The sequence below is a fragment of the Moschus berezovskii genome, chromosome 24 (genome assembly GCF_049115385.1).
Source record: "Moschus berezovskii isolate FMDL1 chromosome 24, NW_MosBer_1.0, whole genome shotgun sequence".
NCBI lineage: Eukaryota > Metazoa > Chordata > Mammalia > Artiodactyla > Moschidae > Moschus > Moschus berezovskii.
Genome location: NC_142483.1, coordinates 16,767,697 through 16,794,309, shown reverse-complemented (window position 1 = coordinate 16,794,309; position 26,613 = coordinate 16,767,697). Strand labels below are relative to the sequence as shown.

General features: G+C 36.1%; 1 protein-coding gene and 1 pseudogene across 1 annotated transcript in view; one reads left to right on the top strand and one right to left on the bottom strand.

Moving 5' to 3' along the window:
- Positions 1–26,613, top strand: part of DNAH12 (dynein axonemal heavy chain 12) — a 182,956-nt gene that overhangs the window by 82,009 nt on the left and 74,334 nt on the right. The window contains exons 33-45 of the mRNA XM_088831634.1: positions 1,003–1,086; positions 1,708–1,896; positions 3,757–3,876; positions 5,408–5,596; positions 6,027–6,178; positions 9,680–9,818; positions 10,842–11,008; positions 13,523–13,778; positions 15,510–15,809; positions 16,284–16,462; positions 17,921–18,113; positions 19,646–19,807; positions 23,965–24,159. Coding sequence (XP_088687760.1) covers positions 1,003–1,086; positions 1,708–1,896; positions 3,757–3,876; positions 5,408–5,596; positions 6,027–6,178; positions 9,680–9,818; positions 10,842–11,008; positions 13,523–13,778; positions 15,510–15,809; positions 16,284–16,462; positions 17,921–18,113; positions 19,646–19,807; positions 23,965–24,159 — 2,325 coding nt within the window. The remainder of the gene's footprint in view (positions 1–1,002; positions 1,087–1,707; positions 1,897–3,756; positions 3,877–5,407; positions 5,597–6,026; positions 6,179–9,679; positions 9,819–10,841; positions 11,009–13,522; positions 13,779–15,509; positions 15,810–16,283; positions 16,463–17,920; positions 18,114–19,645; positions 19,808–23,964; positions 24,160–26,613) is intronic.
- On the bottom strand, positions 19,268–19,519 carry LOC148774007 (small ribosomal subunit protein eS27 pseudogene; annotated as a pseudogene).

Below are 26,613 nucleotides of genomic sequence, written 5' to 3'. Positions count from 1 at the left end.
GAAATACAGAAAGACTTTAAATATATTGACAGGAGAATGCTAGAAATGCTGGACCATAGAACAGAAGCTACCTACTAAAAGAAGTGAAAACAACAGGGGAATGAAACTCTGAAAATAAACCGCAAATTTAGTAGGAGTCAAGGAGTGAGAGAGCTGTATAGACAGGAGACATTATTAAAAGTTAATGACAATTACAAACGTGGAAGCCAAGGAGATTGAGAAAATAGAATAGCTTTAATAATAATGAATAAGATAGCTATTTTGGCAGAAAAGACACAGTTGATAAATTCAGTTTTTTACATATTTGATTAAAGGGGAATGTTTTAGATTAAAAGAGACCCAGGGGAGACTGCAAATCCAATGCATGGTCCTTGATTGAATTTTGGTCTGAATAAATCAGTTGAAAAGACATTCCTGATACAACTGAGAATATTTGAGTATTGGCTGAGCATTAGATGATACTAAGGAATTATTGGTAATTGTGTTAGATGTGACAAAGTTATTGTGGTTATACAGGAAAGTCCTTATTTTAAAAGATTAATATTGACTTATTTGGATGTGAAATGCCATGATATTTGTAATGATCTTTAAAATATTTTTTAAAAGGACAAAGCAGATATGGCAAAATGTTACCATTGGTTAACTCTAGAAGATGAGTGTATGAATGTTCATGTATTCTCTATTTTTTCTATTTCTCTTTTTTATTAATAAAAAAGTCTTACAACTATAAAATCTGTAGTATTCCATGTAATTTTTTAATAACAAAAACTGACATTAGTATAGGATTTTATAGTTTTTCGATATATCATGTAGTTCCTGTCGCCCCTCCTTATATGAGAGAAGACAGAGCTAGACTTAGAATTTAGATTTAAGACTTTTCTGGCTTCCATCCTAAGACTTACCCTATTATATCCTAGGATGTACTTAAATAAAAAGAATAAACTTCTAGCTGAGAAGTTTTAGAATTTTTAAAATAAACTTTTGAAAAATTGTTGCCTTCAGCTTTGCCTTATGAGTGGAGAAATCATTCAGATGTCCCCTCAAATGAGCCTCATCTTTGAAACCATGGACCTTTCCCAGGCCTCAGTAAGTTCATAATTTATTATAATAGTAGTTTATTCATTTGTTCATTGAGTCATAAGTCTTTTTTTTCTGTATTGTTTATTAAATCTTAAATTATCGGAGTGTAGTTGATTTACAGTGTTGTGTTAGTTTCAGGAATAAGTCATTTTTATTATGTGTCAGAAAATGAGTCAGGCACAAAAAATACAAAGATGAATAAGACAGTGTATGCTCATTTAGAGAGGATGAGAAGCAGCTTATATGTAATATATATATGTATATATATCTCCTGATTTAGAGGTACATGTTAGTGCTCTAAGAATATGGAGGGGGCAAGTGCCCAAGCGAGGAATGGGTAGAGGAAGAAGACGTGGGAGAATGTTTGCGTGCTTGATCTGGTTGTGAGGGGTAAGACTTCTCCGTGGAGACTGGCTGGGGCTTGGCACTCCAAATCATGACAAGATGTCTTGAAAAGACTTGGCGCCATGACATACCTGGGGATCTGTAACTGCAGATAGTTTCATCTAGTGTATGTGTTGCTATAGAGGAAGGCCGGAGCCAGACCATGAAGGACCTTATAAGTGACGCAAAGGATTCTTTAATAACTACCAATTGGAAAATGAAAACTTGTCTTTTTTCCTCTAGCCTGCCACTGTAAGCCGCTGTGGCATGATTTATTTGGAGCCCTCACAGTTGGGATGGAAACCACTTGTGTCTTCATGGTTGAATTCACTGAAAGGACCTCTACAGGAACCAGATCACCAAGCTCTTCTGAGAGGACTTTTTGACTGGTTAATACAGCCCACTTTAAAGCTCCGTAAGAAAAAATGCAAGGTAACATTTTAATTCTCTTATCTACTCTAATTTCTTTGCTTTCCATTCAACTTGACTAAGTTTAAAGTCAGAATGGTAGGATAAATAAATCTTTTCTACTTAGACATATAATACCCACTTTTAAAAAAAATCAAAAGATTTATTATGGCCATCCATGATTCATATTCAGTTTTAAGAAATAATACAGAGAAGATCCCACATACACTTCACTTGATTTTCCCCCATGGCAACATTTTGCAAGACTGTATTATATCACAACAAGGATATTGACATTGATAACATCTACTGATCTTATTTACATTTCCCTAGTTATCCTTGTACTCATGGGTCTCTGTGTGTGTATGTGTCTGTATTCATATGCATGCATTTATCCATCTGTATTTACTTGTTTTTAATTTTAATATGTATGCTTAAAGTGTACAAGATAATTTGATTATAGTATTTGATAATTTGATGTAGTGCAATGAATGGGCTTCCCTGGTAGCTCAACTGGTAAAGAATCCGCCTATAATGCAGGAGACCCTGGTTTGATTCCTGGGTCGGGAAGATCCCCTGGAGAAGGGAATGGCTACCCACTCCAGTATTCTTGCCTGGAGAGTGAAATGATTATCACGGTCAGGATAATTACCGTATCTCCTCAAATAGTTAACACACTTGTGTGTATGTGTGTGTGATGAGAGCACCTAAATCTACTCTTCTTAGCCAATCTTCAGTATTGATACATATTGTACAGTGTTGCTAACTGTAGTTATCATGCTATACATTAGATCTCTAGACTTATTCATCCTGCAGAACTGTAACTTGGTCCTGTTCGCCCATCTCCCCATTTCTCCCACCTCCTCCCTACTTGTAACCTCTGTTTAACTCTGCTTTTTTTTATGTATTCAATTTTTAGATCATGTGTATAAGGGAAATCATGCAGTTTCTTCCTTTCTGTATCTGGCTAATTTCTCGTAGCATAATGTCCTCAAGTTTTGTCTATGTTGTTGCAAATGGCAGAATTTTCTTTTTTAAGAATGAATATTATTCCATTATACATCTACCACAATACCTTTATCCATTCATCCGCCAGTGGACAGTTAGGTGTTTCCATATCTTGGCTGTTGTGAATAATGCTTCAGTGAATATGGGAGCACAGAATATGGGAGCACCTTGAGGTACTTATTTTATTTCCTTTGAGTGTATACCTAGAATAGGGATTGCTGGATCGTATGGTAGTTCTATTTTTAGTTTTTTGAGGACCCTCCATACCTTTGCACTAATAATGACTGGACTAATTTACCTTCCCACAGCCAGTGCACAAGGCTTGTTTTTCTCCACATTCTCACCAACACTAGTTATCTTTTAGATAATATCCATCCTAACAGGTGTGAGGTGATATATCATGTGGTTTTGATTTGTATTTCCTTATTGACTAGTGAGGTTAACTGACTTTTCATATACCTCTGGACCATTAGTATGTTGTCTTTAATTTCAATATCACTCTTTACAGAGATCATTTGTTTTATTTTCATATCTCCTAGCTTGGTATACAGGTAGACTGTATTTTTGATAAATGTTTGTTGAATAAATAGATGAATAAATAACTGTTATAAACTTCATTTCTACTATCTCTAGAGCACTGTTTATTCTCGTTCTAATTTTCATTTCTCAGAGAATTCAGAATAAGAATATGTTTCACACAATTGTGTAATGTATTATGCTAGACTAAAATATTTGAGAGATTTTTATCATGCCTGCAATTTAAATTCTTTAACTTTTATAGAGACTGTGAAAAGTATGTTTTTTAAGTGAAACACTTATTTTCTTTTATTATGTATATAAGATGAAAGTAAAGTATCTTATTTTTTCACTTTGAAGGAACTGATTCCAACAAGCGATAGCAATGTGGTTGTCTCTCTCACACGCCTCTTTGAAGTACTGCTCTGTAAAGTGGTGGAGAATGATCCTACCAGCAAGCACATTCGTGTTTGGATTATGGTTGGTTTTATATTTATTGTGTTTTTTAAGTTATAAAATAAAAGGTGCCTCTGTCAAATGTTGCTTGTCTAGAGAAAGACATTACAAGACCCAGAGCTATTTTTTGGTGAGCACCAAAAGAATACCAGAAGACATTAAAGTTGCCCTGATCTGGTATTCTAATTTATAAGACAATTTAGAGAAAGTAAAATAAGTCAGAATAAATCAAAACGCCCTATTATTTATGAAAGATCATAATTTGATAAACAATAGAGTGACTTAATATTAAACCAATATGGACTTTAGGTGAATTGATCTTGTCTCAACGTTAAGCTAGAGTGTAAGCTATAACAAAGTGACTACAAAAGACTAGGAGCAGGCATCCAGCCAGCTGGGTGGCGCATATTGCAGGCAGAATCCAGAGAGCATATAGGTAGGAAGGAGTCAGTGGTCCAGGTTAGTTAATGTCTAGAGATCAGAGAATGCCAGAGACTCAGGCTCTCAGGGAGCCAAACGAAAGAGGTGTTCTATTCTCTCTCCTGGTCTATGCTACTTTCCTGTCCACCACCTATTCTCAGGGTCCTTAACCTCCTCTATGCAATCTATCTACTCTTTTACTCTGTGATAATAGCGGTTCCCTCTCATTGTTTTCCCTTTACTTTGTTGCCACAGAAAATTTTCTCTTAAAACGTGTTTGATAGACTTTTCTATCTAGATAAGGCATGTACCTAGAGCAAAAATCAAGACAAAAGAAGGTTTTCCGTCCATACCAGTCCCTCAGCCACCCTCCAGGCAGCCACCATTACCAGTGCCTCGTGTAGCCTGCTAGAGGTATTTGATACATATCCTCTTTTACAGTGGCTCAGATGGTGAATAGTCTGCCTGCAATGCAAGAGACCCAGGTTTGATCCCTGGGTCAGGAAGATCCCCTAGAGAAGGGAATGGCTATCCACTCCAGTATTCTTGCCTGAAGAATTCCATGAACACAGGAGCCTGGTGGGCTACAGTCCATGGGGTCACAAAGAGTCAGACACGGCTGCGACTAACACACACACACTGTTTTATACATGTTAACATACTATGCATACTGATTTGCATTTTTTCTCACGATGTATTTTGGAGATCTTTCCATATTAGTATTGTGGTACCTTTTTTTCCCTAAACAGCTTACATATTCCAGTGTGTGTAGCTTATTCCAGTTAAGTTGATCTCTATTTGAGTTGCTTCAGATATTTTGCTACCACAAACAGTGCTGCAGTAAATATTCTTGTACATTTATCATTTTAACCAGCAGGAATATATTTGAAGATAAACCCACTAAAAGAGAAACCCCTAGGTCATTTGGCATGAACATTTTAAATTTATGAACATTTTAAATCATGCCAGAAGAATGATTTTTTATGTGACTGACATGTGCTCCGTTCCACATTATTTGTAAATCTGATCTTTTCCAAGTAGGTTAACTAGAACTCAATATATTAAATTTTAACCTGTTAAAAATCTCTTTTAAATAATTAGTTTAAATTAAACTTTTTCCTTTTTAAACCAACAGGCTTGCTTTATATTTTCTTTGATTTGGTCCATTGGCGGAAGCTGTGATACAGATGGTCGCATTGTTTTTGATGTTTACATACGAATAGTCATAATGGGAAAAGATGAAAACAACCCAATACCTGAATCCGTGGGTAAATGGGAATGCAACTTTGATGAAAAAGGCCTAGTTTATGACTACATGTATGAGGTATGATGTAAGATGCTTGTTGTGATAAACCATAGAACACAAAGTCTTAGATTTTTTAGTTTTAGACGTTATTTTATTGACTTCTCAATGTGACTAATGTGTTAGCATGGTTTTAGAGAGACCTTTCTGAACTGGCAATCAGGAGAGTTGGGTTCAAGTCCTGGCTGTGCTAGCCAGTAGCCTTTCTAGGTTTGCTTTTTCATCTACAGACTTTGAGGTTCAGGTAAAATTGTAATAAACCTCTATCCAGACCTTATGGCTTTGTGAAGTAAAATCTGCATGAATTAATGATTATGTAATATTTCACAATAAAAAGGAGGAGAAGACTAAATACAGTTTTAAAAAGCTTATATGATAACTATGTTAAAAAAGAGCCTGTTAGATAGCAAGTGCATGGTTATAATATTTTAAAACTTATGCTCTCTTATAGTTGAAAAACCGAGGTCGCTGGATCCACTGGAATGAACTAATTAAAAGTACTAGTTTAGGAAATAGACGTGTCAAGATTCAAGATATCATAGTCCCTACCATGGATACAATTAGATATACATTTCTAATGGATTTGAGTATTACCTATGCGAAGTAAGAAACTGTTATGCATTTTAAATATTGAAGTATGGGATCATAGGATTTTTTAAGTGAACTTCAGAATCCATTTTCAGATAACTGAGACACGGAGCCACCCACTAACATTTCCACAGTGACATCTGATACTCTTAGTAAACCTGAAATCCAGGCTTCCTGTCACCCACTCCACATCTTTGCCATCCTACTTTGTTGCCTCATAAGCCACCTTTTATTTCTCTTATTTGTAATAGTGGACTAAAAGTCAGTTACAATGGTACTGTTAAAAAGCCAGACATTCTACTCACAGGCTCAGCATACTCCTTAGGAATCAGACTAACGATGCTTCTCTCATTTGGCATTATTCAAATACGTCCCGTGCCAGTTCTTCATCATTTGAGATGAACATGAAAGACTCAGACTTAAATCAGAAGAACCCATCAAAAAAGATGAACAGCCTAGCATATACCATAGACATATCCATACCAGTTTTCTTAATAACACTTTCATAGTTATTTTTCTCTTAAAACATTAGCACAATTTATCATTAATTTTACAATGTTTAAGTTAGACAAGCTTACATAATATGCATGAATGTCATGGTTTGTTTGTTTTTGATGAAGAACCTGTTTCTGAGTGAATTTTGTGACAGTTTTATCTTGCGTTATTAAAAAAAAGAGAGAAATAGCTTATGAGGGAGCGTAGTTGTTCAGTTGCTAAGTTGTGTCCAACTCTTGGTGACCCATGGACTGTACCACACCAAACTCCTCTGTCCTCCACTATCTTCCAGAATTTGCTCAAATTCATGTCCATTGAATCAGTGATGCTATCCAACCATCTCATCTTCTGCTACCTCCTCCTCCTTTTGCCTTTAATCTTTTCCAGCATCAGGGTCTTTTTCAATGAGTCATCTCTTCGCATCAGGTGGCCAAAATATTGGAGGTTCAGCTTCATCAACAGTCTTTCCAATGGCTATTCAGGGATGATTTCCTTCAGGTTGACTGGTTTGTCTCCTTGTAGTCCCTTGGACCATAATTCGAAAGCATCAGTTCTTTGGCACTCAGTCTTTTTTATGGACCAACTGTCAACTTTATGAATGAAATAGGGAGGAACATTATTTTGTTCCTATTTTGTCCCATGGTTGCATTTTTGCATTTAGTGGCTAATATTAAAATCTTAAAATATTAACAGCACCAAAGAATTGATGCTTTTGAACTGTGGTGTTGGAGAAGACTCTTGAGAGTCCCTTGGACAATGAGGAGATCGAACCAGTCAATCCTAAAGGAAATCAGTCCTGAATATTCATTGGAAGGACTGGTGCTGGAGCTTGAAATTCCAATACTTTGGCCACCTGATGTGAAGAACTGACTCATTTGAAAAGACCCTGATTCTGGGAAAGATTGAAGGCAGGAGGAGAAGGGTATGACAGAGGATGAGATGGTTGGAGGGCATCACTGACTCAATGGACATGAGTTTGAGCAAGCTCCAGGAGTTGGTGATGGACAGGGAAGCCTGGTGTGCTGCAGTCCATGGGGTCACAGAGTCAGATACGATTGAGTGACTGAACTGATTAAAGTCTTCCTTAGACATGTTGGGCTTCCCTGGTAGCTCAGTTGGTAAAGAATCCACCTGCAATGTGGAGACCCCAGTTTGATTCCTGGGTCGGGAAGATCTGCTGGAGAAGGGATAGGCTACCCACTCCAGTATTCTGGCCTGGAGAATTCCATGGACTGTATAGTCCATGGGGTCGCAAAGAGTTGGACACAACTGAGCAACTTTTACTTTCACTTTAGGCATATTAGGTATTTGTCAATTCTCAGAAGTTCCTAGTATAGGAATTCTTTTGTTCCATGAACCATTTGTCAGAATAATGCTTTCAAATGAATATGTAAAAGCATAGGATTATAAAGGAAACCACATATTAAAATACATTTATTAACATATTGAAAAATTTGAACTCCAGCAGTAATATGTGTTCTTCTTTATTAACATGTTAAATAATAAGATCTAGCAGTGAGTCTCGGAGAAGGCAATGGCACCCCACTCCAGTACTCTTGCCTGGAAAATCCCATGGGCGGAGGAGCCTGGTAGACTGCAGTCCATGGGGTCGCTAAGAGTTGGACATGACTGAGTAACTTCACTTTCACTTTTCACTTTCATGCATTGGAGAAGGAAATGGCAACCCACTCCAGTGTTCTTGCCTGGAGAATCCCAGGGACGGCGGAACCTGATGGGCTGCCGTCTATGGGGTCGCACAGAGTCGGACACGACTGAAGCGACTTAGCAGCAGCAGCAGCAGTGAGTCTGATGATGATCAAAATTTTGAAGAAGTAATAGGCATAAGTGATATCTTTGAGATATCTAACAGTTTAGTATAACATCTGTGATGTCTGTTGATGACAAGCACACAGGTACTACTATAAGTTGCTCTGTTTTCATAAAGGGTAGCGAAAGTAAAGATACAGCCTTTATGTCCTCTAAGTTCTGAATACTGTAAGAATTTCTTCAGTTTGGCTCATGGACCCTAAGTTAAGAAAGGTTTTTTATTTCGTAAATTATTTTAATAAGTAGTTTTTCAGAACATGAATGTTACTCAGACCAGAAAGTGTAGATGAATTCTCAGGTATCACTATAATTCTAAATGATCTGTGTTTTGTTTGTAGTATTGATTTCATGTTTATACTTCAGTGATAATTGTTAAAATTAATATTATCATAATTTGGGTCGTATAGATTACTTTTTGTGTATGAATACCGCTGTTCCATTTTATTGCCAGGCTTTGTGTTTGTCTCCTGGTAGTGCGTGGTGCCAAGTTATCACTTAAAGTGGTCGTATTTAATTTTTACTTCAGTATGTCTCAAACTGGAGTTCTCCAGGTTTCTGTGAACATAAACTCAGGAGTTTTTTCCCTTTAAATTAGACTACTCAAAAATGAGAAACCCTACTTGAAGCTACTAGAATAGAGAATTCCTTAAAGTTTGCTTTTAGACCGGTATTTTCAGTTAGTAACATTGACTTGATTAAAAAATGCTACTGACAGGTAGATACAACTGTTACTTTTTAGAATTCATTGCCATTTACTTTCTTACAGAAACCTTGTGGTATTGAGATAACTGCATAACAGCTTCAACCTCTCTCTTTGTCATCATCCTAATAATATTCCACACTCACCTGTATCTCTATCTAAAAAGTATAAAGATAGCACTTTCTGAGGGGACAAACTCTGGCTTTATTTTTTTTCTGAAAAGTTAAGCATGTGACTACTTGTTTTAGCATATAACAATGTTACATCTGTCCAAAAATAGTGTGTTACTATTTAAGTTTTGAAAGTAAGCAAAAATGTATGCTAGTTGTTACTTTTATCAGTTTTTTATGAAATGACAATGATAAATTAAAATGTGAGTTTTTGGGTGAAGATATTTGATTATTATTTATGTTTTCAACCAACTCCAGCCTTCTCTAGTTGAAATGTATTCTGACTTTTTCTCCTTCTGATGATATGTTCATTGTTTCATTAAGGCCACTACTTTTTGTGGGTCCAACGGGTACAGGAAAATCAGTGTATGTGAAGGATAAGTTGATGAACCACTTAGAAAAGGACCTGTACTTTCCTTTTTATGTTAATTTCTCTGCACGGACCAGTGCCAACCAGGTTCAGGTTAGTTAAAAGTTAGAAATATGGATCTATCATTTTTAATTTTTTTACTTATTTGATTAACATTTAAAACTGTATTTTTTTCTTTATAAACAGCTTGGTAGTTTTAAAGTTTTTTATTGGTGTATAGTTGACTAATGGTGTGTTAATTTCAGGTGTACAGCAAGGTGAATAATAAAACTGTGTTTTAGTAAATCTTCTATGAATTTAAATAAAACTTCAAACTTTATTTTTGGCTTCAAAGTAATTTTTAAAAATTAAATTTTAAGGACAAATTTCAAGAGAACATTTTTGCATTAATACTGAATTGTTGAGCTTCGTCAGCTTTTTTTCTCCCCAAGCCCAAGAAGCAACAGTTGATTTCTTAAGTGGAGAAGTATGAAGTATAAGAAAAGGCATGAGGGAGAGAAGTAGAGAGAGAGGTTTTTAACTTGTTCTTTCAATACTCTCCCAGATGGTCCTTAGAGGCATTTGCTGCTTACTGAAGTTCTGTCAGTGAAAGCTCTTTCAAACCATAGACTTTTTATTGTGTGACCCACCTTATACTCCTAGAGGTGCCAAGATGAAAGTACTGCGTGAGATCTTTTCTAATTACCATTTTTATCTTCCATTCCTAGAATTATATCTATCCATTCTCTTCTGACCTGTGGTGTTCATTTTCTTTTTATAAGCTTATATAATTCTCTAATGTCAAAATACTACAAGTTTAGATTAGTGCTTTTAAATATTAAGTTAAAGTTAATAGATATGTTGGGCTATCTGTTTCGGAAAAAGTTTTGTGTGTGCATGTGTGTACAATGTAAATATATAAATAAATGTGTACATAACAGTTCTGAGCACATAAAAGGGTTTCGATATATGCTCTTTGAATGTTGAATATGAAGTTTTGTATAACCCTAAAAATGAATAAATTTAAATGAATAACAGGGTAATGCTTGACATTATCACCTGACATAATTAGACTTAATTTTTTTCTGGTGTTAATTATGGCTTTAAATATACTACACTTTCTTCTTTATGTTTTAGAACATTATTATGGCTAGACTGGATAAAAGACGCAAAGGCGTTTTTGGACCACCTATGGGAAAGAAGTGTGTAATTTTTATAGATGACATGAATATGCCTGCATTGGAGAAATATGGAGCTCAACCTCCTATTGAATTATTACGACAGTTTTTTGACTGTGGGAATTGGTAAGTATTTACCTGAAGTCTTAAGTAGCCATGTTGAAGTAACTTCTTGTTCTCTTTTTCTGTTTTTATTTTTTCACATCAAAATAATACATTTTTGCAAATTACTTAATGGGAGAAAATGGTTGTTCAGATTTTCTTACGTGGAAAATTTTGGAAAACCTTCCTGTACTTTTTTATATCATGGAAGAATAATCTACAAATATATTTATTTAATAATATATTAGTTTTTGCCCTTTTAAGCTACTACTTTCAGTTATTAAAAATAATTTGCCAATTATATCTTTTACTATCACCCAGCAGTGCGAATTTATGGATAGTCTCCAACCTAAGTAACCATAGCCAGCACCCTATGTTTCCACCTTTTTAAATTCCTTATATTATCTATGATTATTTGGGACTTCCATATCTTTGAGATGGCTTGGTTTTGACAGCAATTTCATGAATAACTCTTCTACTCCTTCCACCCTATTTTACAATAATATGATTAGTTTCCAACACATATGACACTGTATATTTTAGTTAGGATTAATAATTCTGCATTTCCTCCTGTTAAAATATTTCCCTAATCCCTAATATGTTATGATTTTTATCTTAAGGCAAGGACAGATTACTTATGAAACTAAATCATATTTTGGGATTATATATTTTTTTGTTATTGCATGCCCTGGAATCTTGCTTTCAGGAGATAACCACTGCTAATAATGTATTCTCCATTCTTCCCAGGTTTTTTTTCTATATAAATATATTTTTATTTTAAAAAAGACCCATGTTGCAATGTTTTGTAACTTATTTGCGCTTAATATATTTAACTATATTATTTATATGTTTCATTCACCTATCCATATTATTGGGCTTCCCTGAGTAGCTCAGATGATAAAGCTTCAGCCCACAATGCAGGAGACCCGGGTTCGATCCCTGGGTTGGGAAAATCCCCTGGAGAAGGAAATGGCATCCCATTCTAGCATTCTTGCCTGGAGAATTCCATGGACAGAGGAGCCTGGTGGCCTATGGTTTATGGGGTCACAAAGAGTCAGACACGACTGAGCAACTAACACACACACACAAGCATCCATATTATTTGTCTATCTCATTTATTTTATTGGCTTTTAATACTATTTAGTTTTGTGAATCTTCAGTTCAGTTCAGTCGCTTAGTCGTGACCGACTCTTTGCGAACCCATGACTCACAGCACGCCAGGCCTCCCTGTCCATCACCAACTCCCGGAGTTCACTCAAACTCATGTCCATCAAGTTGGTGATGCCATCCAGCCATCTCATTCTCTGTTGTCCCCTTCTCCTCCCACCCCCAATCCCTCCCAGCATCAGAGTCTTTTCCAGTGAGTCTTACTGTAATTTATTTAACCAGACCCTTATTGACAGTTATTAGAGTTGCCAAAAACGAGGTCATATTTTCATACTTTCTTTGGTGCTTTTAGACTAAAGACTGGCTGTATAGATTTCTCCCACCATCACCTCCCTTTTTTGTAAGAACTTCAGTGTTAAAGGACTTTATGATCTATTTGAAATAGGCACCTTTTCATTCTGAGCAGTTCCAACTAAATTGAGTCATTTTTATACCCTTTTTTATAATCCCTAATGGGTATCTTTTTATGTAACAAAAATGAATAGGTTCTCTTTATATATCCTTCTGTGCTCTGAAGATAAGATTTGAGATGAGAAAAAGGAATCAGAACTTAGCTGTAAATAGAGTGAGTATATAGCTTATCGTCTAAATAAGGACATTTCTGAGAGGAAAAGGGAGGCTGTTATTAGTTACTGCAGGACAGGCACAAACAGGAATTTTCTAAGACAAAGTGGGATATACAGTCATCTTGTCTAAAACCGGCTACAAAAAAGATTGATCTCTCATCCATACTTCTGGATTTGGAGTGTAAGACACAAAGCAGAGAGTTAAATGGAAAGAAGAATTGGAAAAAATAAAGGCAAGAACAAGAGGAAGGGACATTCTAGACACCCAGAACCTGGACAGCGTTATCAGTGTCAGTGAAAGGAAAAGCAGAGTGCTGCATTAAAACAAGTTTTCTCCACAGATTATTGGTTGTCTGAGGTGGGGCGGAGCAAAATAGGTAAAGGGGGTCAAGTAAGTCGGGGGCTGCAATGTACATCATGTTGAGTATAGTTTAATAATACTGTATCACATATTTGAAAATAGCTCAGAGGATGAATCGTGAAAGTTATCACAAGACAAAAAAATTTGTAACTGTATCTGGTGACTAATTTTAACTGAACTTATTGTGGTGAACATCTTGCAACATATGCAAGTATCAAATCATTATGTAGTACAGGGAAACTAATATTATGTCAATTGTACTTCAGTAAAGAAAAGAAGTAAAAAGTATAGGAATCCTTAAAAAAAACTTCTTTTACTCCAAGTAATATCTAATCTTCCTTTTAGAAAAGCTAAAATCAGATAAAGTTTCAAAGGAGCTCTGCTTTTCAGTCCATCTTGTTGGCTTTATTACTGACTGTTTTGGGATTTTTATGTGCTTTCAAGGTATGACCTGAAGGACACAAGTAAAATCACATTGGTTGACATACAGCTGATTGCTGCCATGGGCCCTCCAGGTGGTGGAAGAAATCCAGTTACTCCCCGTTTTATTCGGCATTTCAACATCTGCACCATTAATACTTTCAGTGATGAAACTATGGTCCGAATCTTCTCATCAATTGTAACGTTCTACCTTAGGACTCGTGATTTTCCTCCTGAGTACTTTTTAGTTGGGAACCAGATTGTCAGTGGGACTATGGAGGTGAGCAAAGAATGCAGAACAGTCTTTAATATTACATGTATCTGCATTTGATCCTTCGGTTTTTGTTTTTTTTCTTCTTTTCCCCCCTAGCCATCTACTTTTTGTCTTCACTGTCAGAGAAGCTGTCAGGAAGGTTTGAAAACAGGAAGATTGTAGGCTTTGAAATTTTGGAATCTAGCTGGATTTGAGTCTTGACTGCTATTTGTTAGCTATCTAGCCTTGTGCAAGCAACTTAACCTTAGTTTTTTAATCACTAAAATGGGAGCTAATATCTATTTCACAAAGGTTGTTATAAGGAAATCATCCAGAACCAGTATCTGCTACATTGTAGGTGTTGCCTTAATTGTTGGGTTCCTACTCTAGTATTTATTAAATTTCTCTCTCTCTCTCTCTTTCTTCATGTTTATGTAAAAAAAAGAGAGAAACTTAAGCAGCTTATGAATATTTTTGTCAGACTGCATAACTTGGCAGTGGAAGTGAGAAAAAAAGATGGGACACAAGGGTAGGACTAGGAAACAAGACTGTCCATATAGCCAAAGAGTAGCCCTTAACTTAGTGTGTGTTACCTGCCTCTGCTCAGAGACCAGAGCCAGCCTCATAGCCGATGGTAAAAGGGGGGAAAAATGTATTTAAAGTAGTTTAGTGATAATCTCATTGAACTAGGCTTTCTGGAAGTTGAGATCACTGCAACCAGAAGCAAAAAGCCCCCTAGAATCATTCCATCAGTTCCAAAAGCATTGGGGCTTTCTAGAGTTCTTCTGCCCCTGTTCTGGTGGAATAGTGTGTTGTTAAAATAGAGAAACTAAAATAGCAAAGAGATAGTCCATTGTAATTAGTATACTTATTCTAATACAGAAAAATGCTTCTCTTTATAAAATATATTTGTATTTCTATTTATAAAGTATAATATTTGTATTATGTATTTATATATCCTGGAAAGAGAAGGAAGTTGGTTAGGCAGAATAGAATACAGAAAGGATCCTCTGTTGTTTTTTTTTTTTTCTGTCTTCTATTCTGCCTACCATGTGTGGAGATGAGGGGTGGGAGATGAATTAGAGAAGATATAAATTAAATAAATTTATAAATTAAAAAATAATTTTGTTTGGATCTTTTTCTATATTATCAAAGATTTAATTTATCTTTCTTCAAGAGAATGATAAGCTTAATGAATTCAGCATGTAGTAAAAATATACTTCATTTTGATATTATAGCCAATTAAGATAGAAGGAAGAGAAGGGAGAGAGAAAACAAGAGAGAGAAGGAAAGGGAGAGAATATGTTGATTTGAAGTCGGTGGTGGTCAGAGAAAATTGTTTCATCATCTTCATTTCGAATGCTTCAGAGTACATTGTCTGATTTCACTTTCTCTGAAGTTTTTGTTCACTGTTTAATTTAAAGGTCATTCACCTTTAAATGGAACAGCTATAATTACTGGGAAGTAAAAGCATTGTCACTTTTTGGGCATGGATGGAATCAGATGATATTAAGTTCCCTCAACTTTATAATTCCTGGTCAAGTGTTGTAAAGCAAAATAAATAGATATATGCCATGCTAGACTCAGAACTATACAATTTTCCAAGCCAATATAATCTGATAGGATAAATAAAATATTTTATATAATATACTGTTTGTTACAGCATATTATATTGTTGTTGACTTTATAGTACAGTGTTGTTGGCTTTGCTGATTATAAGCATTTGACTTTTTGCTTTGTTGCTTTTTTCATATTCAGATATATAAACAATCTATGCAGAATCTTTTGCCCACTCCCACAAAATCTCATTACACTTTCAACTTGCGGGATTTTTCACGTGTCATCCAGGGCTGTTTGCTCATTGAAAGAGATGCTGTGGAGGGCAAGCACACTATGATCCGTCTGTTTGTGCATGAGGTTCTCCGAGTGTTTTATGATCGCCTCATTAACGACAGTGACCGATTCTGGCTGTTCACTTTAACCAAAAATGTTGTAAAGGACCATTTTAAAGAATCATTTGATGGTATCTTTTCACATTTGAGGAAAGGGAATGCACCAGTGAGTATATTTAGTGTTTAAAAACAAGTTAAAACAGTCTAATAGCAGGAATTATTACAGTCAACTTATCTTTAAAAGAATGCTATTACTCCTTCACGATCATATTCTTTTTAAGTTTCCTCATAGATCGATATTTAGCTTGAGAAGATTTGATTTCAGAATAGTTATATATATAATATAGAAGTTATATGTTAGGGATTGAATGATAATAGTAGATATAAGGTGCTTAGCACGGTGACTATCCCTTAGTAACTACTCACTAAGTGGGTGCTTAGAATGACTTTTTTAGCTGTAGGGGTGTGGGGAAGGGGGAAACTTATATGATAGAATAAAGCTCTTTTCATTTCCTCAGGATATAATGTAGTTTCAGGTGTTAGTTATACAACTATATTAGTTATTACCCAAATGTTTAAAAGAATTGTTTATTTTAGGAAAAAATTTAACTTTTGTAATTCATTGATTTCCATTTTATAGATAGCTGAAGAGGAGCTCAGAAATCTCATGTTTGGTGACTATTTGAATCCTGACCTTGAAGGAGATGACAGAGTTTATATTGAAATTCCAAATATTCATCATTTTAGTGACGTTGTGGACCAATGTTTAGATGAGTATAATCAAACTCACAAAACAAGAATGAATCTTGTCATTTTTAGGTACCTGTATTTGGTGTTGATGCTTAAAATTACTATTTGTAAAATTTTATTGTGAAATGTTTAGAATGTAAAAAAAGATTTTTAAATTTGAATTTATTTGAATATTTATTTAAATTAACTTATTTGAAATCTCTTGTGTAGCCAACCCTCCCTCACTGCATTCCCATTGTTCCTTGCAGGGGTAAAAAGAAACTCATGTGTTTCTTTATATTTTTACTACATGTGTGTGTTCCTAGGGCTTCCCAGGTTGCTCAGTGGTAAAGAATCCACCTACCAATGCAGGAAGCACAAATTCAATCACTGGGTTGGGAAGGTCCCCTGGAGGAGGAAATGGCAACCCTCTCAAGTATTCTTGCCTGGGGAATCCCATGGACAGAGGAGCCTGGTGGGCTACAGCCCGTGGGGTCACAAAGAGTCAGACAGTTAGTGACTGAGCATGCACACATGTATGTTCCTAAACATGCAGGCCGTCTTATTTTGCATGTTTAAAAATCATATAAGTGGTATCATACTATGTATATTCCTTTGCAAGTTGGTTTATTCCAGACTGAAATTCACAAAAAACAAAGTTTTACTACTGTATTGCATTCCACTGTATAATTTTAACACAATGGAATCATTCTTCTGAGATAGACTTCTGTTTCAGATACTAAGTTCTGTAAACTAGGTAACTTCTAGTTTTTGTAATTATGAAAAAGGTTTGAATATTCATGTCTCCTTGGCTCCATGTGTAAGGATTTCTCTAGGCTATATTCTTAGGTGGAATTATTATGTCATGATATGTTAGCATCTTCTGCTTTACTAAGTTTTGCCAAAGTATCTTCAGAAATGATCATTGTTTTTAAGAACTTCCATTGTTTCTCGCCTTTGCCAACACTTAGAATTGCCAGATTTGGTTAGTTTTGTCAGTATCACACTGTGTCTTTAGTTTTAATTTCCCTGATTACTAGTGTGAATACCTTTCCTGAATATTATTTTGTATATAACTGACTTTCTAGTTCTCACATAGAAATTCTAGTATTAAAATGTTGAATAAATTTTTTCTTTTTTTTTAACCATGCTTGTGATATCTCAGTTCCCTGACCAGGGGTTGAACACTGGCCCTTGCCAGTGAAAGTCCAGAGTCCTAACTAGTGGACCACCAGGGAATTTCTGAAGAAATCTTTTAAATAAAAATAATATACTTCAGTACAAATAGTTAACAATTTCATTTTATTTTTGTAACTTACATACATTGCATTTCCTGAATTTGTACTTCAAATAGTTTTCCTTTACCTCGAATGATCAAATTGTAACTGCATTTGAAATACCACACTTATTCATGATTGTGTCTTTAAAATTGAGATAGTAACATATGGGACAGCAAAGTCCATCCTTCTAGGAAAGTAAAGCAATAGTTATGGGTAAATAAACATTTACATTTGCATTTTCAAGTATAATAATACCTATATATCACAGGTATGTATTGGAACATTTATCACGAATATGTCGGATTCTGAAGCAGTCTGGTGGAAATGCTTTGCTTGTTGGACTTGGAGGAAGTGGTCGTCAATCTTTAACTCGTCTGGCTACATCCATGGCAAAAATGCAGATTTTCCAACCAGAAATTTCAAAGAGTTATGGAATGAATGAGTGGAGAGAGGACCTGAAGGTAAAAATCTGAGGAAATCTATTGTCTAAAATAACATCCGTGCATTCTTTTATCTGTAAAGAGAGAGCCAACCTGTGTAGCTAGCTGTGTGCTGAATGCAATGGTGATAATGGTGATAATAATACTATCCCTAGGCAGTTACTGCATGTGCTGAGCACTGTTTGAAGTGCTTTACATATGTGCTTTCTTTCTACAAGTATGACAATTCAGTGTAGCAGATATGGTTGTCTCTGTGTTTTACTGATAGGGAAACTGAAGTTGAGAACAGCAGAGTGGGATTTATAACTTGTCTTATCCACTGCATTCTTACCATGCTGCTGCTGATTCTATCTTTACTCTAGTTCAGAAAGACCTTATTTCAGACAAATGTGTTTTTTCAGTAGACCGTTAGATATAAACCTTAGTGGTGATGATGATGTCATCCAAGTTGTCAAATCTTAAAAGTTTCTTTAGAGCTGTGCTGCTGTTCCGGTAACCAATAGAATAGTGGAGGGCATACTTGGGGCTTCATACACACGTGCCTGTGGTTCTGCTGGCCCTGGAAGAGAGAGGACCCAAAGTGGAAAAAAACAAGAGAGACTTTGCTGGACTTTTTAAACTTTTTCTGACCTTCATGTACTAAATAAGTCTACATCTTAAAAGTGAGTGTGGAGAACTGGCTTTTATGTCTCCATTCTTGGACAGATTCCTTCTTTTTTAAAATCCATCTTAGTTCCTGAAGTGCGACTGCGAATGGGCCCTCTTAAATCATAAGCCCACCTCTGAATCAATGACTGTGCCTTGGGGCTTGGAAAACTGGCCAGTTGGAGTCTCCCACTGGAGGGATGGGTAAAATGGAGGCCCAGATTGATAGTGCCACCAGAATGGGAGAAGTGAAAGTGAAAGTTGCTTAGTCATGTCTGAATCTTTGTGACCTCATGAACTATAGTCCATGGTATTCTCCAGGCCAGAATACTGGAGTGGGTAGCTGTTCCCTTCTCCAGGGGATCGTCCCCACCCAGGGATCAAAACCCAGGTCTCCCGCATTGCAGGTGGGTTCTTTACTAGCTGAGCCACAAGGGAGAGATATTACTCTAAAATTGAGATTTTTAAAAAAAAAATCCAAAACGTGTTTTTCTGGGATGGTTTCCCATTCATCTTGATACAGGGTACATTTAGTGCTGCTTCTGTTTGAAAGAGCATCCTTCTGTAAGCCTTGCTTTTCCTCCTGTAGGGTGGCAGAGGACAGTAGAGCAGCCAATACACAAAACTACTCTTTGTGCATGGCTAAAGACAGTGGTGATTTTATAGCAACCTGGGCATTTTACATCCATGAAATAGGAATCGGGGCTCTGCACCAGGCGCTTCTTGTGTTTCCTCTTCTCTTCTTCTGGAGAGGGATGAAGAAGATCCTTTGCGAGAGGCATGTTCTTGTGAGGAGGTCGTCACTGCTGAAAAGGACGAGATGCTGTTATCAAAAGAAAGGGAAGGGAAAGGAAAGCAAAAAACAGATTTCCACCAGATTCTGATTCTAAGTACATTTTTATTTTAAGGCCCTTTTAAGGAATGTGGGCATGAAGGGCCAGAAGACAGTCTTTCTAATCACGGACACTCAGATTAAAGAGGAAGCTTTTCTAGAGGATATTGACAGTGTGCTCAATACTGGAGAAGTACCTAATATTTTTGCAGCAGATGAAAAACAAGAAGTGATGGAGGTAAATGCTTTTCAGGGAGTGCTGCTCCCAGCTCAGAAATGTTATCTTGAAACTTTTCTGTTCTTCAGTATAAATATGGTTTGTGCAGAGAATTTTGGTAATCAAAAACTTAATGCATATTTTATTTTAATACTTTTTTTTTGGTGAATTTTAAATAGTTATAACTGTAGAAGTATAGTTATGAGACAAAATTTTAATTATTTTAACTCAGCTTTTTCCATAATGATGATAGGGTTTCATCCATTTGATCTTATTTAGCATGTTTTATGAGTGATTAGAGATTTAAAATCATGTCTTTTTTCCTTACCTGGAGAATAGGTGCTTTACACTGCTGTGTCAGTTTCTGCTGTACAGCAAAGTCAATCAGCCACACATATACATATACTCCCTCTTTTTTGAATTTCCTTCTTATTTAAGTCACCTCAGAGCATGGAGTAGAGTTCCCTGTGCTATACAGTAGGTTCTCATTGTACAGAGTAGTGTGTATATGTCAAAAAATAAAATAAAATCATGTCTTATGGTTACAGTGATAAAAATACAGCTTTAAAACACTACTTGATTCACTTTTGTAGTTTGCCACTAGTTAGTAAAATTTTCAAAGTTTAATAAAACTACTTGTATTGATTCTGGTGCATCTGGGAATCATGCTTTGTGAATTAGTTGACAAAGAAAAAATTACATTTTTGATGCACCCCTATTTCAGATGTCCTGACCTTCAACCACCATTTCTCACATCTTCCCATACAAGATTTCAGCTAGTAGTTTCCCCTTTCTTGTGATCATAACTACTTTTACCCACAGAATACATCATTCACACCAGGATGCTTCATTCCAGCCTCCAGTGATAGCATCTGGAGTAAAATGGATTCCCCCTGGTAGTTCAAGCACCCTGTTTTTCTCATCTATGGAATGAAAGTATTATATACACAAAATGGTTCCTCTTACAAAGCATCATCAAATGAAATAAGGTAGTTATGGAATATCAGGCACTTAGAAAGCCCTCAGTAAATGTGATGCACTACCAGTTCATGGCCTGGAGTGGGGAAGGAGAAAAGAAAAAAAAAAATCCAAGTTCTCTACTTGTATCTGGGTACCATCAAGATTGTGGCTAAAAGTAACTAAGAATGGTGATTCTCCTAATCCATAGGAAAAATACATTCCCTACACTCCTTTCCGGGGAATGGGACCCTTTGGGGAATGGGATTTTCTAAACTTTGCAAGGCTTTTCTGCTCACTTTAACAGTTGTTTATCTTTTTCTTCTCATCACTTTGGTACAAAGCTTTTCCATGTCTTTACTATTTTATGGTATGATCCAAGAATAGCCTGAAGAACTTATTTCCTTCATATTCCACCCAAACCTAGGAACACCATATCAATTTATCCACAAGGAAATAGCCATGGTCAGAACTTACATGTACCAAAGTGCATCCTTTCTTTTTTTTTGCTTGCTTTGTACTAATATTTAAAAATATAAAAGATACGTAAGATAAGTTATATTAATTTCTTTGCATACCCTGCACTTTGAAGACCAGGTCTTGGACTTTGCTTATTTCATCCATCTGACACAGATTTTACTTGAAACCTCCTGATAACTGATCTATAGAGCTTGGGCCTGGTCTTGCCTACTGATCACCTCTTATAGACTCTGCACAGTCTCTGACATCAGCATTACAATTGTAGCTTCAGCCTTGCATTTCCAGGTTACTTTTCCACTGTTCTGTTCGCACTCCTTGCAGAATTAAATTGCTGCAAAGTTTTCCTCAATTTTGCAGTGACTTATTTACCGTATTTAGTGATATTTTCTCAGTTCTCTTTTAAAATTATCATTCATCTCTGAAATAACTTATCATTCCTCTTTTGAAATACGTTTTTCTTTGACTGCTGTGAAAGTTCGCTCAGTTTGTTTCCTGTCTCCTTCAATAACTGCTCTTTTTCTTGCTCCCAGAATCGGTTGTGCTCCCAAAGTATTAGTATTTCTTTTTTTTTTTTTTCATCTACTGTGTGGTACTTAGCCACATAGCAGAGAACCCTTACACTGGGCTAAGAAGAAACACATAAGAACTGATGTCTTCTGACATAAGAAGTATTTCTATATGCATGTAGATGTTACTCCCTACTTATACTCTAGAAGCATTGACCTTTGTTATTATTGTTGTTTAGTTGCTGAGTCGTGTCCGACTCTTTGTGACCCCATAAACTATAGCCCACCAAGCTCCTCTGTCCATGGGATTTCCCAGGCAAGAATACCAGAGTGGGTTGTCATTTCCTCCTTCAAGGGATCTTCCTGACCCAGAGGTCAAGCCCACATCTCCTGCATCAGCATGTAGACTCTTTACCAGTGAGCCATCAGGGAAGATCACATTAACTATTATTTCTGTGTAAATAATGCCTATATTTATATCACCATCTTGGCCCTTTCTTGAACTCTTGTTCTACAGTTACAACCATGCTTTACCTTTCTGTATCTGATTGTCCCCTTGTTAACTCAAGAGTTAATGGAGATAGACAACCTGAACATAATTTCACAGATTGACACTGATCATAATAATTAATTTGAGAATTACTGTCAGGATGAATAAACAAGGTTGATTTACAGTTTCCCGTAGATCTGTATCTGTCACATATCTAGAGATAGTTCTTTTAAAAATAAATTCACAATCATCACACTGGAAATTGTATGATCATTGTGATTACTTCCTAAATTTGCTATTGAAAAACATGTAAATCTACCTTTTAAAATCTTATTTTCTTTTAAAAATCTGTTTATAAGATAATTTATTGAGTATGAAACCTTTTCTACTTTGAAGAAGGAGAAAGTTAGGATATAAAATGCTGAAAAGTACTTACCTATGAGACAAGAACTGTTTTAAGTGTTCACATGTAATAACTTTGATCACTCAACAACCCCTTGATATATTGATAAGTACTCTTTCCCCCATTTTATGGATGAGGAAACTAAGTAACAGAAAGATTAAGTAACTTGCCTCAAGGTCACATAGATAATCAGCTGCAAGCTGGAATTTGAATTCAAGAAGTTTGGTTCTAAAGCCATTATGCCAGATCTCACATAAGATGCCTTTTTCATATAGAGATATTAATAGGTTGGCCAAAAAGTTCATTTGGGTTTTTTGTACATTGTTATGGAAAAGCCTGAAAGAACTTTTGGTCAATCCAACATAAAGGAGAAAAATTAGAAGTAATGTATAATCTCATTGGGCTTCACTGGTGGCTAAAGAATTGGTAAAGAATCCACCTACCAATGCAGGATATGCATTGGGTTCAATCCCTGGGTTGGGAAGATACCCTGGAGAAGGGAATGGTTACCCACTCCAGTATTCTTGCCTGGAGAATTCCATAGACAGAGGAACCTGGCAGGCACAGTCCATGGGGTCACAGAGAGTCATACATGACTGAGTGAAATAATCTCATTAACAAACTATTGTCATTTCAAAAAATACAAACATTATAAGAATAAAGTCAGATAGTTCAAACAGTGGAAGAAAGTCCAAAATGAAAACAATGATATAAACCAAGAAGAATATCCAAAATAAATATGAAATCCCCTCTTTCATTCTCCTTTAAGTCCATCTCACCCAAAGGAACCACTGTTAATAGTTCTTTGTGTTTGCTTCCATAAAAAAAATGTATGTTTACACATATGCACCTATGTATTTTTTAATTTAACAAAAAGGATCATATTATGCATACTCTTGCACAATTTGGCCTTGCATTTATTTTTTCTTGCTGATCTTGCCATAGCCATGTTGATGCATCTCAGTATCTTTAACAGTTGTTTAAAATTACAGTGTATGGATGTTTTATAATGTTTCTAACTGGATGATTTAGTTGTTTCAATTTTTTCCTCTTAAAACCAGTGTTGAATTATAGTGTCCCGTATGTATATCTTGGTGAACTTTTTGTGACTATTTTTATAAGTTAAATTTTTGACAGATACTTATTTTTAAATTATAGAATTATGGAATTAAAAGTAGACTTCTAAGTGCAGGCTATATCAAAGCCATTATATTGATATAAAAACAAAAATTTTAAGATATTTATAAGAGGAGTAATAAAAATTCTTAATATTTCAATATCTACTAATCTTTTTATCAGCTTACATGCTTTTATTTACAAGGCTTTTTCTGGCATTCCCTAGGGTGTTCGTCCTGTGGCTCAGGTTGGCAATAAACACGGTGAACTCAGTCCCTTAGCCCTGTTTGCTTTCTTTGTGAATCGCTGCAAAGAAAATCTTCATGTTGTAGTGGCCTTCAGCCCCATTGGAGATGCCTTTCGAAATCGCTTGAGGCAGTTCCCATCCCTCATCAATTGCTGTACCATTGACTGGTTTCAGGTTTGTAATTTGCAGTGTGTGTGTGTATGTGTGTCTTAATTGCTCAGTTGTATCAGACTCTTTGCAACCCCATGGGTGGTATCCCGCCAGGCTCCTCTGTCCATGGGATTCTCCAGGCAAGAATACTGGAGTGGGTTGCCATTGCCTTCTCCAGGGGCTCTTCCCAACCCAGGAGTCAAACCTGGGTCTCCTGCATTGCAGGCAGATTCTTTACCATCTGGGCCATCAGAGATAAATCTTTTGGACTCTTACAGAAATCTTACTCAACTTCTATTAGTATGCGTTTATCAAGTGTTTTTTTGGTTACTCACTCTAATGGCAGCACCAGGGACTTGAAAAGCTCCACGATCCCCAAAATGATCTCATATACTAGACTGGAAGACAAAAAAGACAGCCAGCAAATGAGCAGTCAGTTACATAAAAGAGTCATAGTCTTGACGTGCAAACGTGTGCTTATTAATACAGCGTCTCTGAAGCATGAAAATGAATTCATTACATAGAGGAGAGTTGTATAAGGAACCAGTAGAATGTATGTTTTATATATGTATGTATGTATATGTATACATATATATACATATACATATGTATATGTATAAAGATATATTTAGAGATGATATATCTTTATCTATTTATACATATATTTATTATAAGGAATTGGCTCACATCTTTACAGAGGCTTATGATTTTCAAGATTTCCAGTTGGCAAGCTGGAGACCCACGGGAGCGGATGGTGTCATTCCAGTTTGAAGGCCAGCAGGCTTGAGACCTAGGAAAAGGTGTTCTGCTTGAGTTCAAAGGCAGGAAAAAAACTAATGTCCTCACTCAAATGCCATCATGCAGGAGGAATTCCCCCTTATTTGAGGGAGGTTCAGCCTTTTTGTTCTATTCAGGCCTTCAACTGATTGGATGAGGCCCACTTACATTAGGGAGAGCAATCTGCTTTATTCAGTCTGTTCATTTAAATGTTGAACCCATCCAAAATGCACCTCACAGAAACAACTAGAATAATGTTGGACCAAATATATGCTGCTGCTGCTAAGTCACTTCAGTCGTGTCCGACTCTGTGTGACCCCATAGACGGAAGCCCACCAGGCTCCCCCGTCCCTGGGATTCTCCAGGCAAGAACACTGGAGTGGGTTGCCATTTCCTTCTCCAATGTGTGCAAGTGAAAAGTGAAAGTGAAGTCGCTCAGTCGTGTCCGACCCTTAGTGACCCCACGGACTGCAGCCTACCAGGCTCCTCCATCCATGGGGTTTTCTAGGCAAGAGTACTGGAGTGGCTTGCCATTGCCTTCTCCAGGACCAAATATATAGGCACACATAAAATTAACCATCATAAGAGGATAGCACATGCAGAAGTGCAACAGTGGGGAGAGTGTGGCTCATTAGGGCAAATAGTTAAATAGTTTGGTGTGGCTGACTGGCATTGAGGGCAACAGGAGTTAAGTTGGAGCTTTGAGTGGGTGCCAGGCTATAAAGGAATGTGTAAATGTGCCTAGGAATTTGGTTTTATACCAAAGACATTGCAGGGCTAATCTACATTTTAGGAATAAACCAAAACTCTTGAAGCTTTATGGTGGATGATTTGGAATCGGGCAAAACAAGAGACAGGAAGACTAGCTGGGTGACAGTTTCAGTCAGGCCAGCAACGAATGATACAGGCTATCACCTCATTTAAACAGGGCAAATCATCACTGCCTGTGTAAAACCATCCAGCATTTATGTTCTTGAGAAGGGTAGCTCATGGTGCCTTCTATTTATTTGTTTTATGCCTAATGTATTGTGGACTATAGACTGACCCTGGATAATTTATTTTAAAAATAATTTTCTAATACTAACACATTTTATTCTCTTTTGTAATCAATGGCTGTGTAAAACCATTCAATATTTATGTTCTTGAGAAGAGTAACTCATGGTGCCTTTTATTTTTTTTGTTGTTTTATGCCTAATGTGTTATGGACTGTAGCTTGACCCTTGATAGTTTCTTTCAAAAATAATTTTCTAATACTAATGCATTTTATTATCTTTCATTTTTATCAATTACATGTTTGAAAAACAGTAATTCTGCCCTTTTGAGGACTGCAGTGTGTTTCAGCTAGTGGATGTTTTAGAATTTATACAACAGTAAAAGTCATGTGAAACAGTTTTTCTTTATGCAAATTGTATCTTAATATTGCTTTTATTAAGTAGCCCCAAACCAAAACCAACCAAACAAAGCCTGCCCAGTTAAAGGTTTTTCTTTTGTGAAACCTTATAAGTACGATTCTATTTCTGAATATGTTTTTTATAACCATGAGACTTTCTGTTCTATTATATGTGATTCATACTTATTGGGGGAAATTTTAAGAAACAACTAGGAGTTGCAAATAGATAAGGGAAGTTAAATGGATAACAGAGAGGAACTGAGATTTTACAGTGGGGATACAGAAACTGTGTCAGGGCCACTGATGGCATT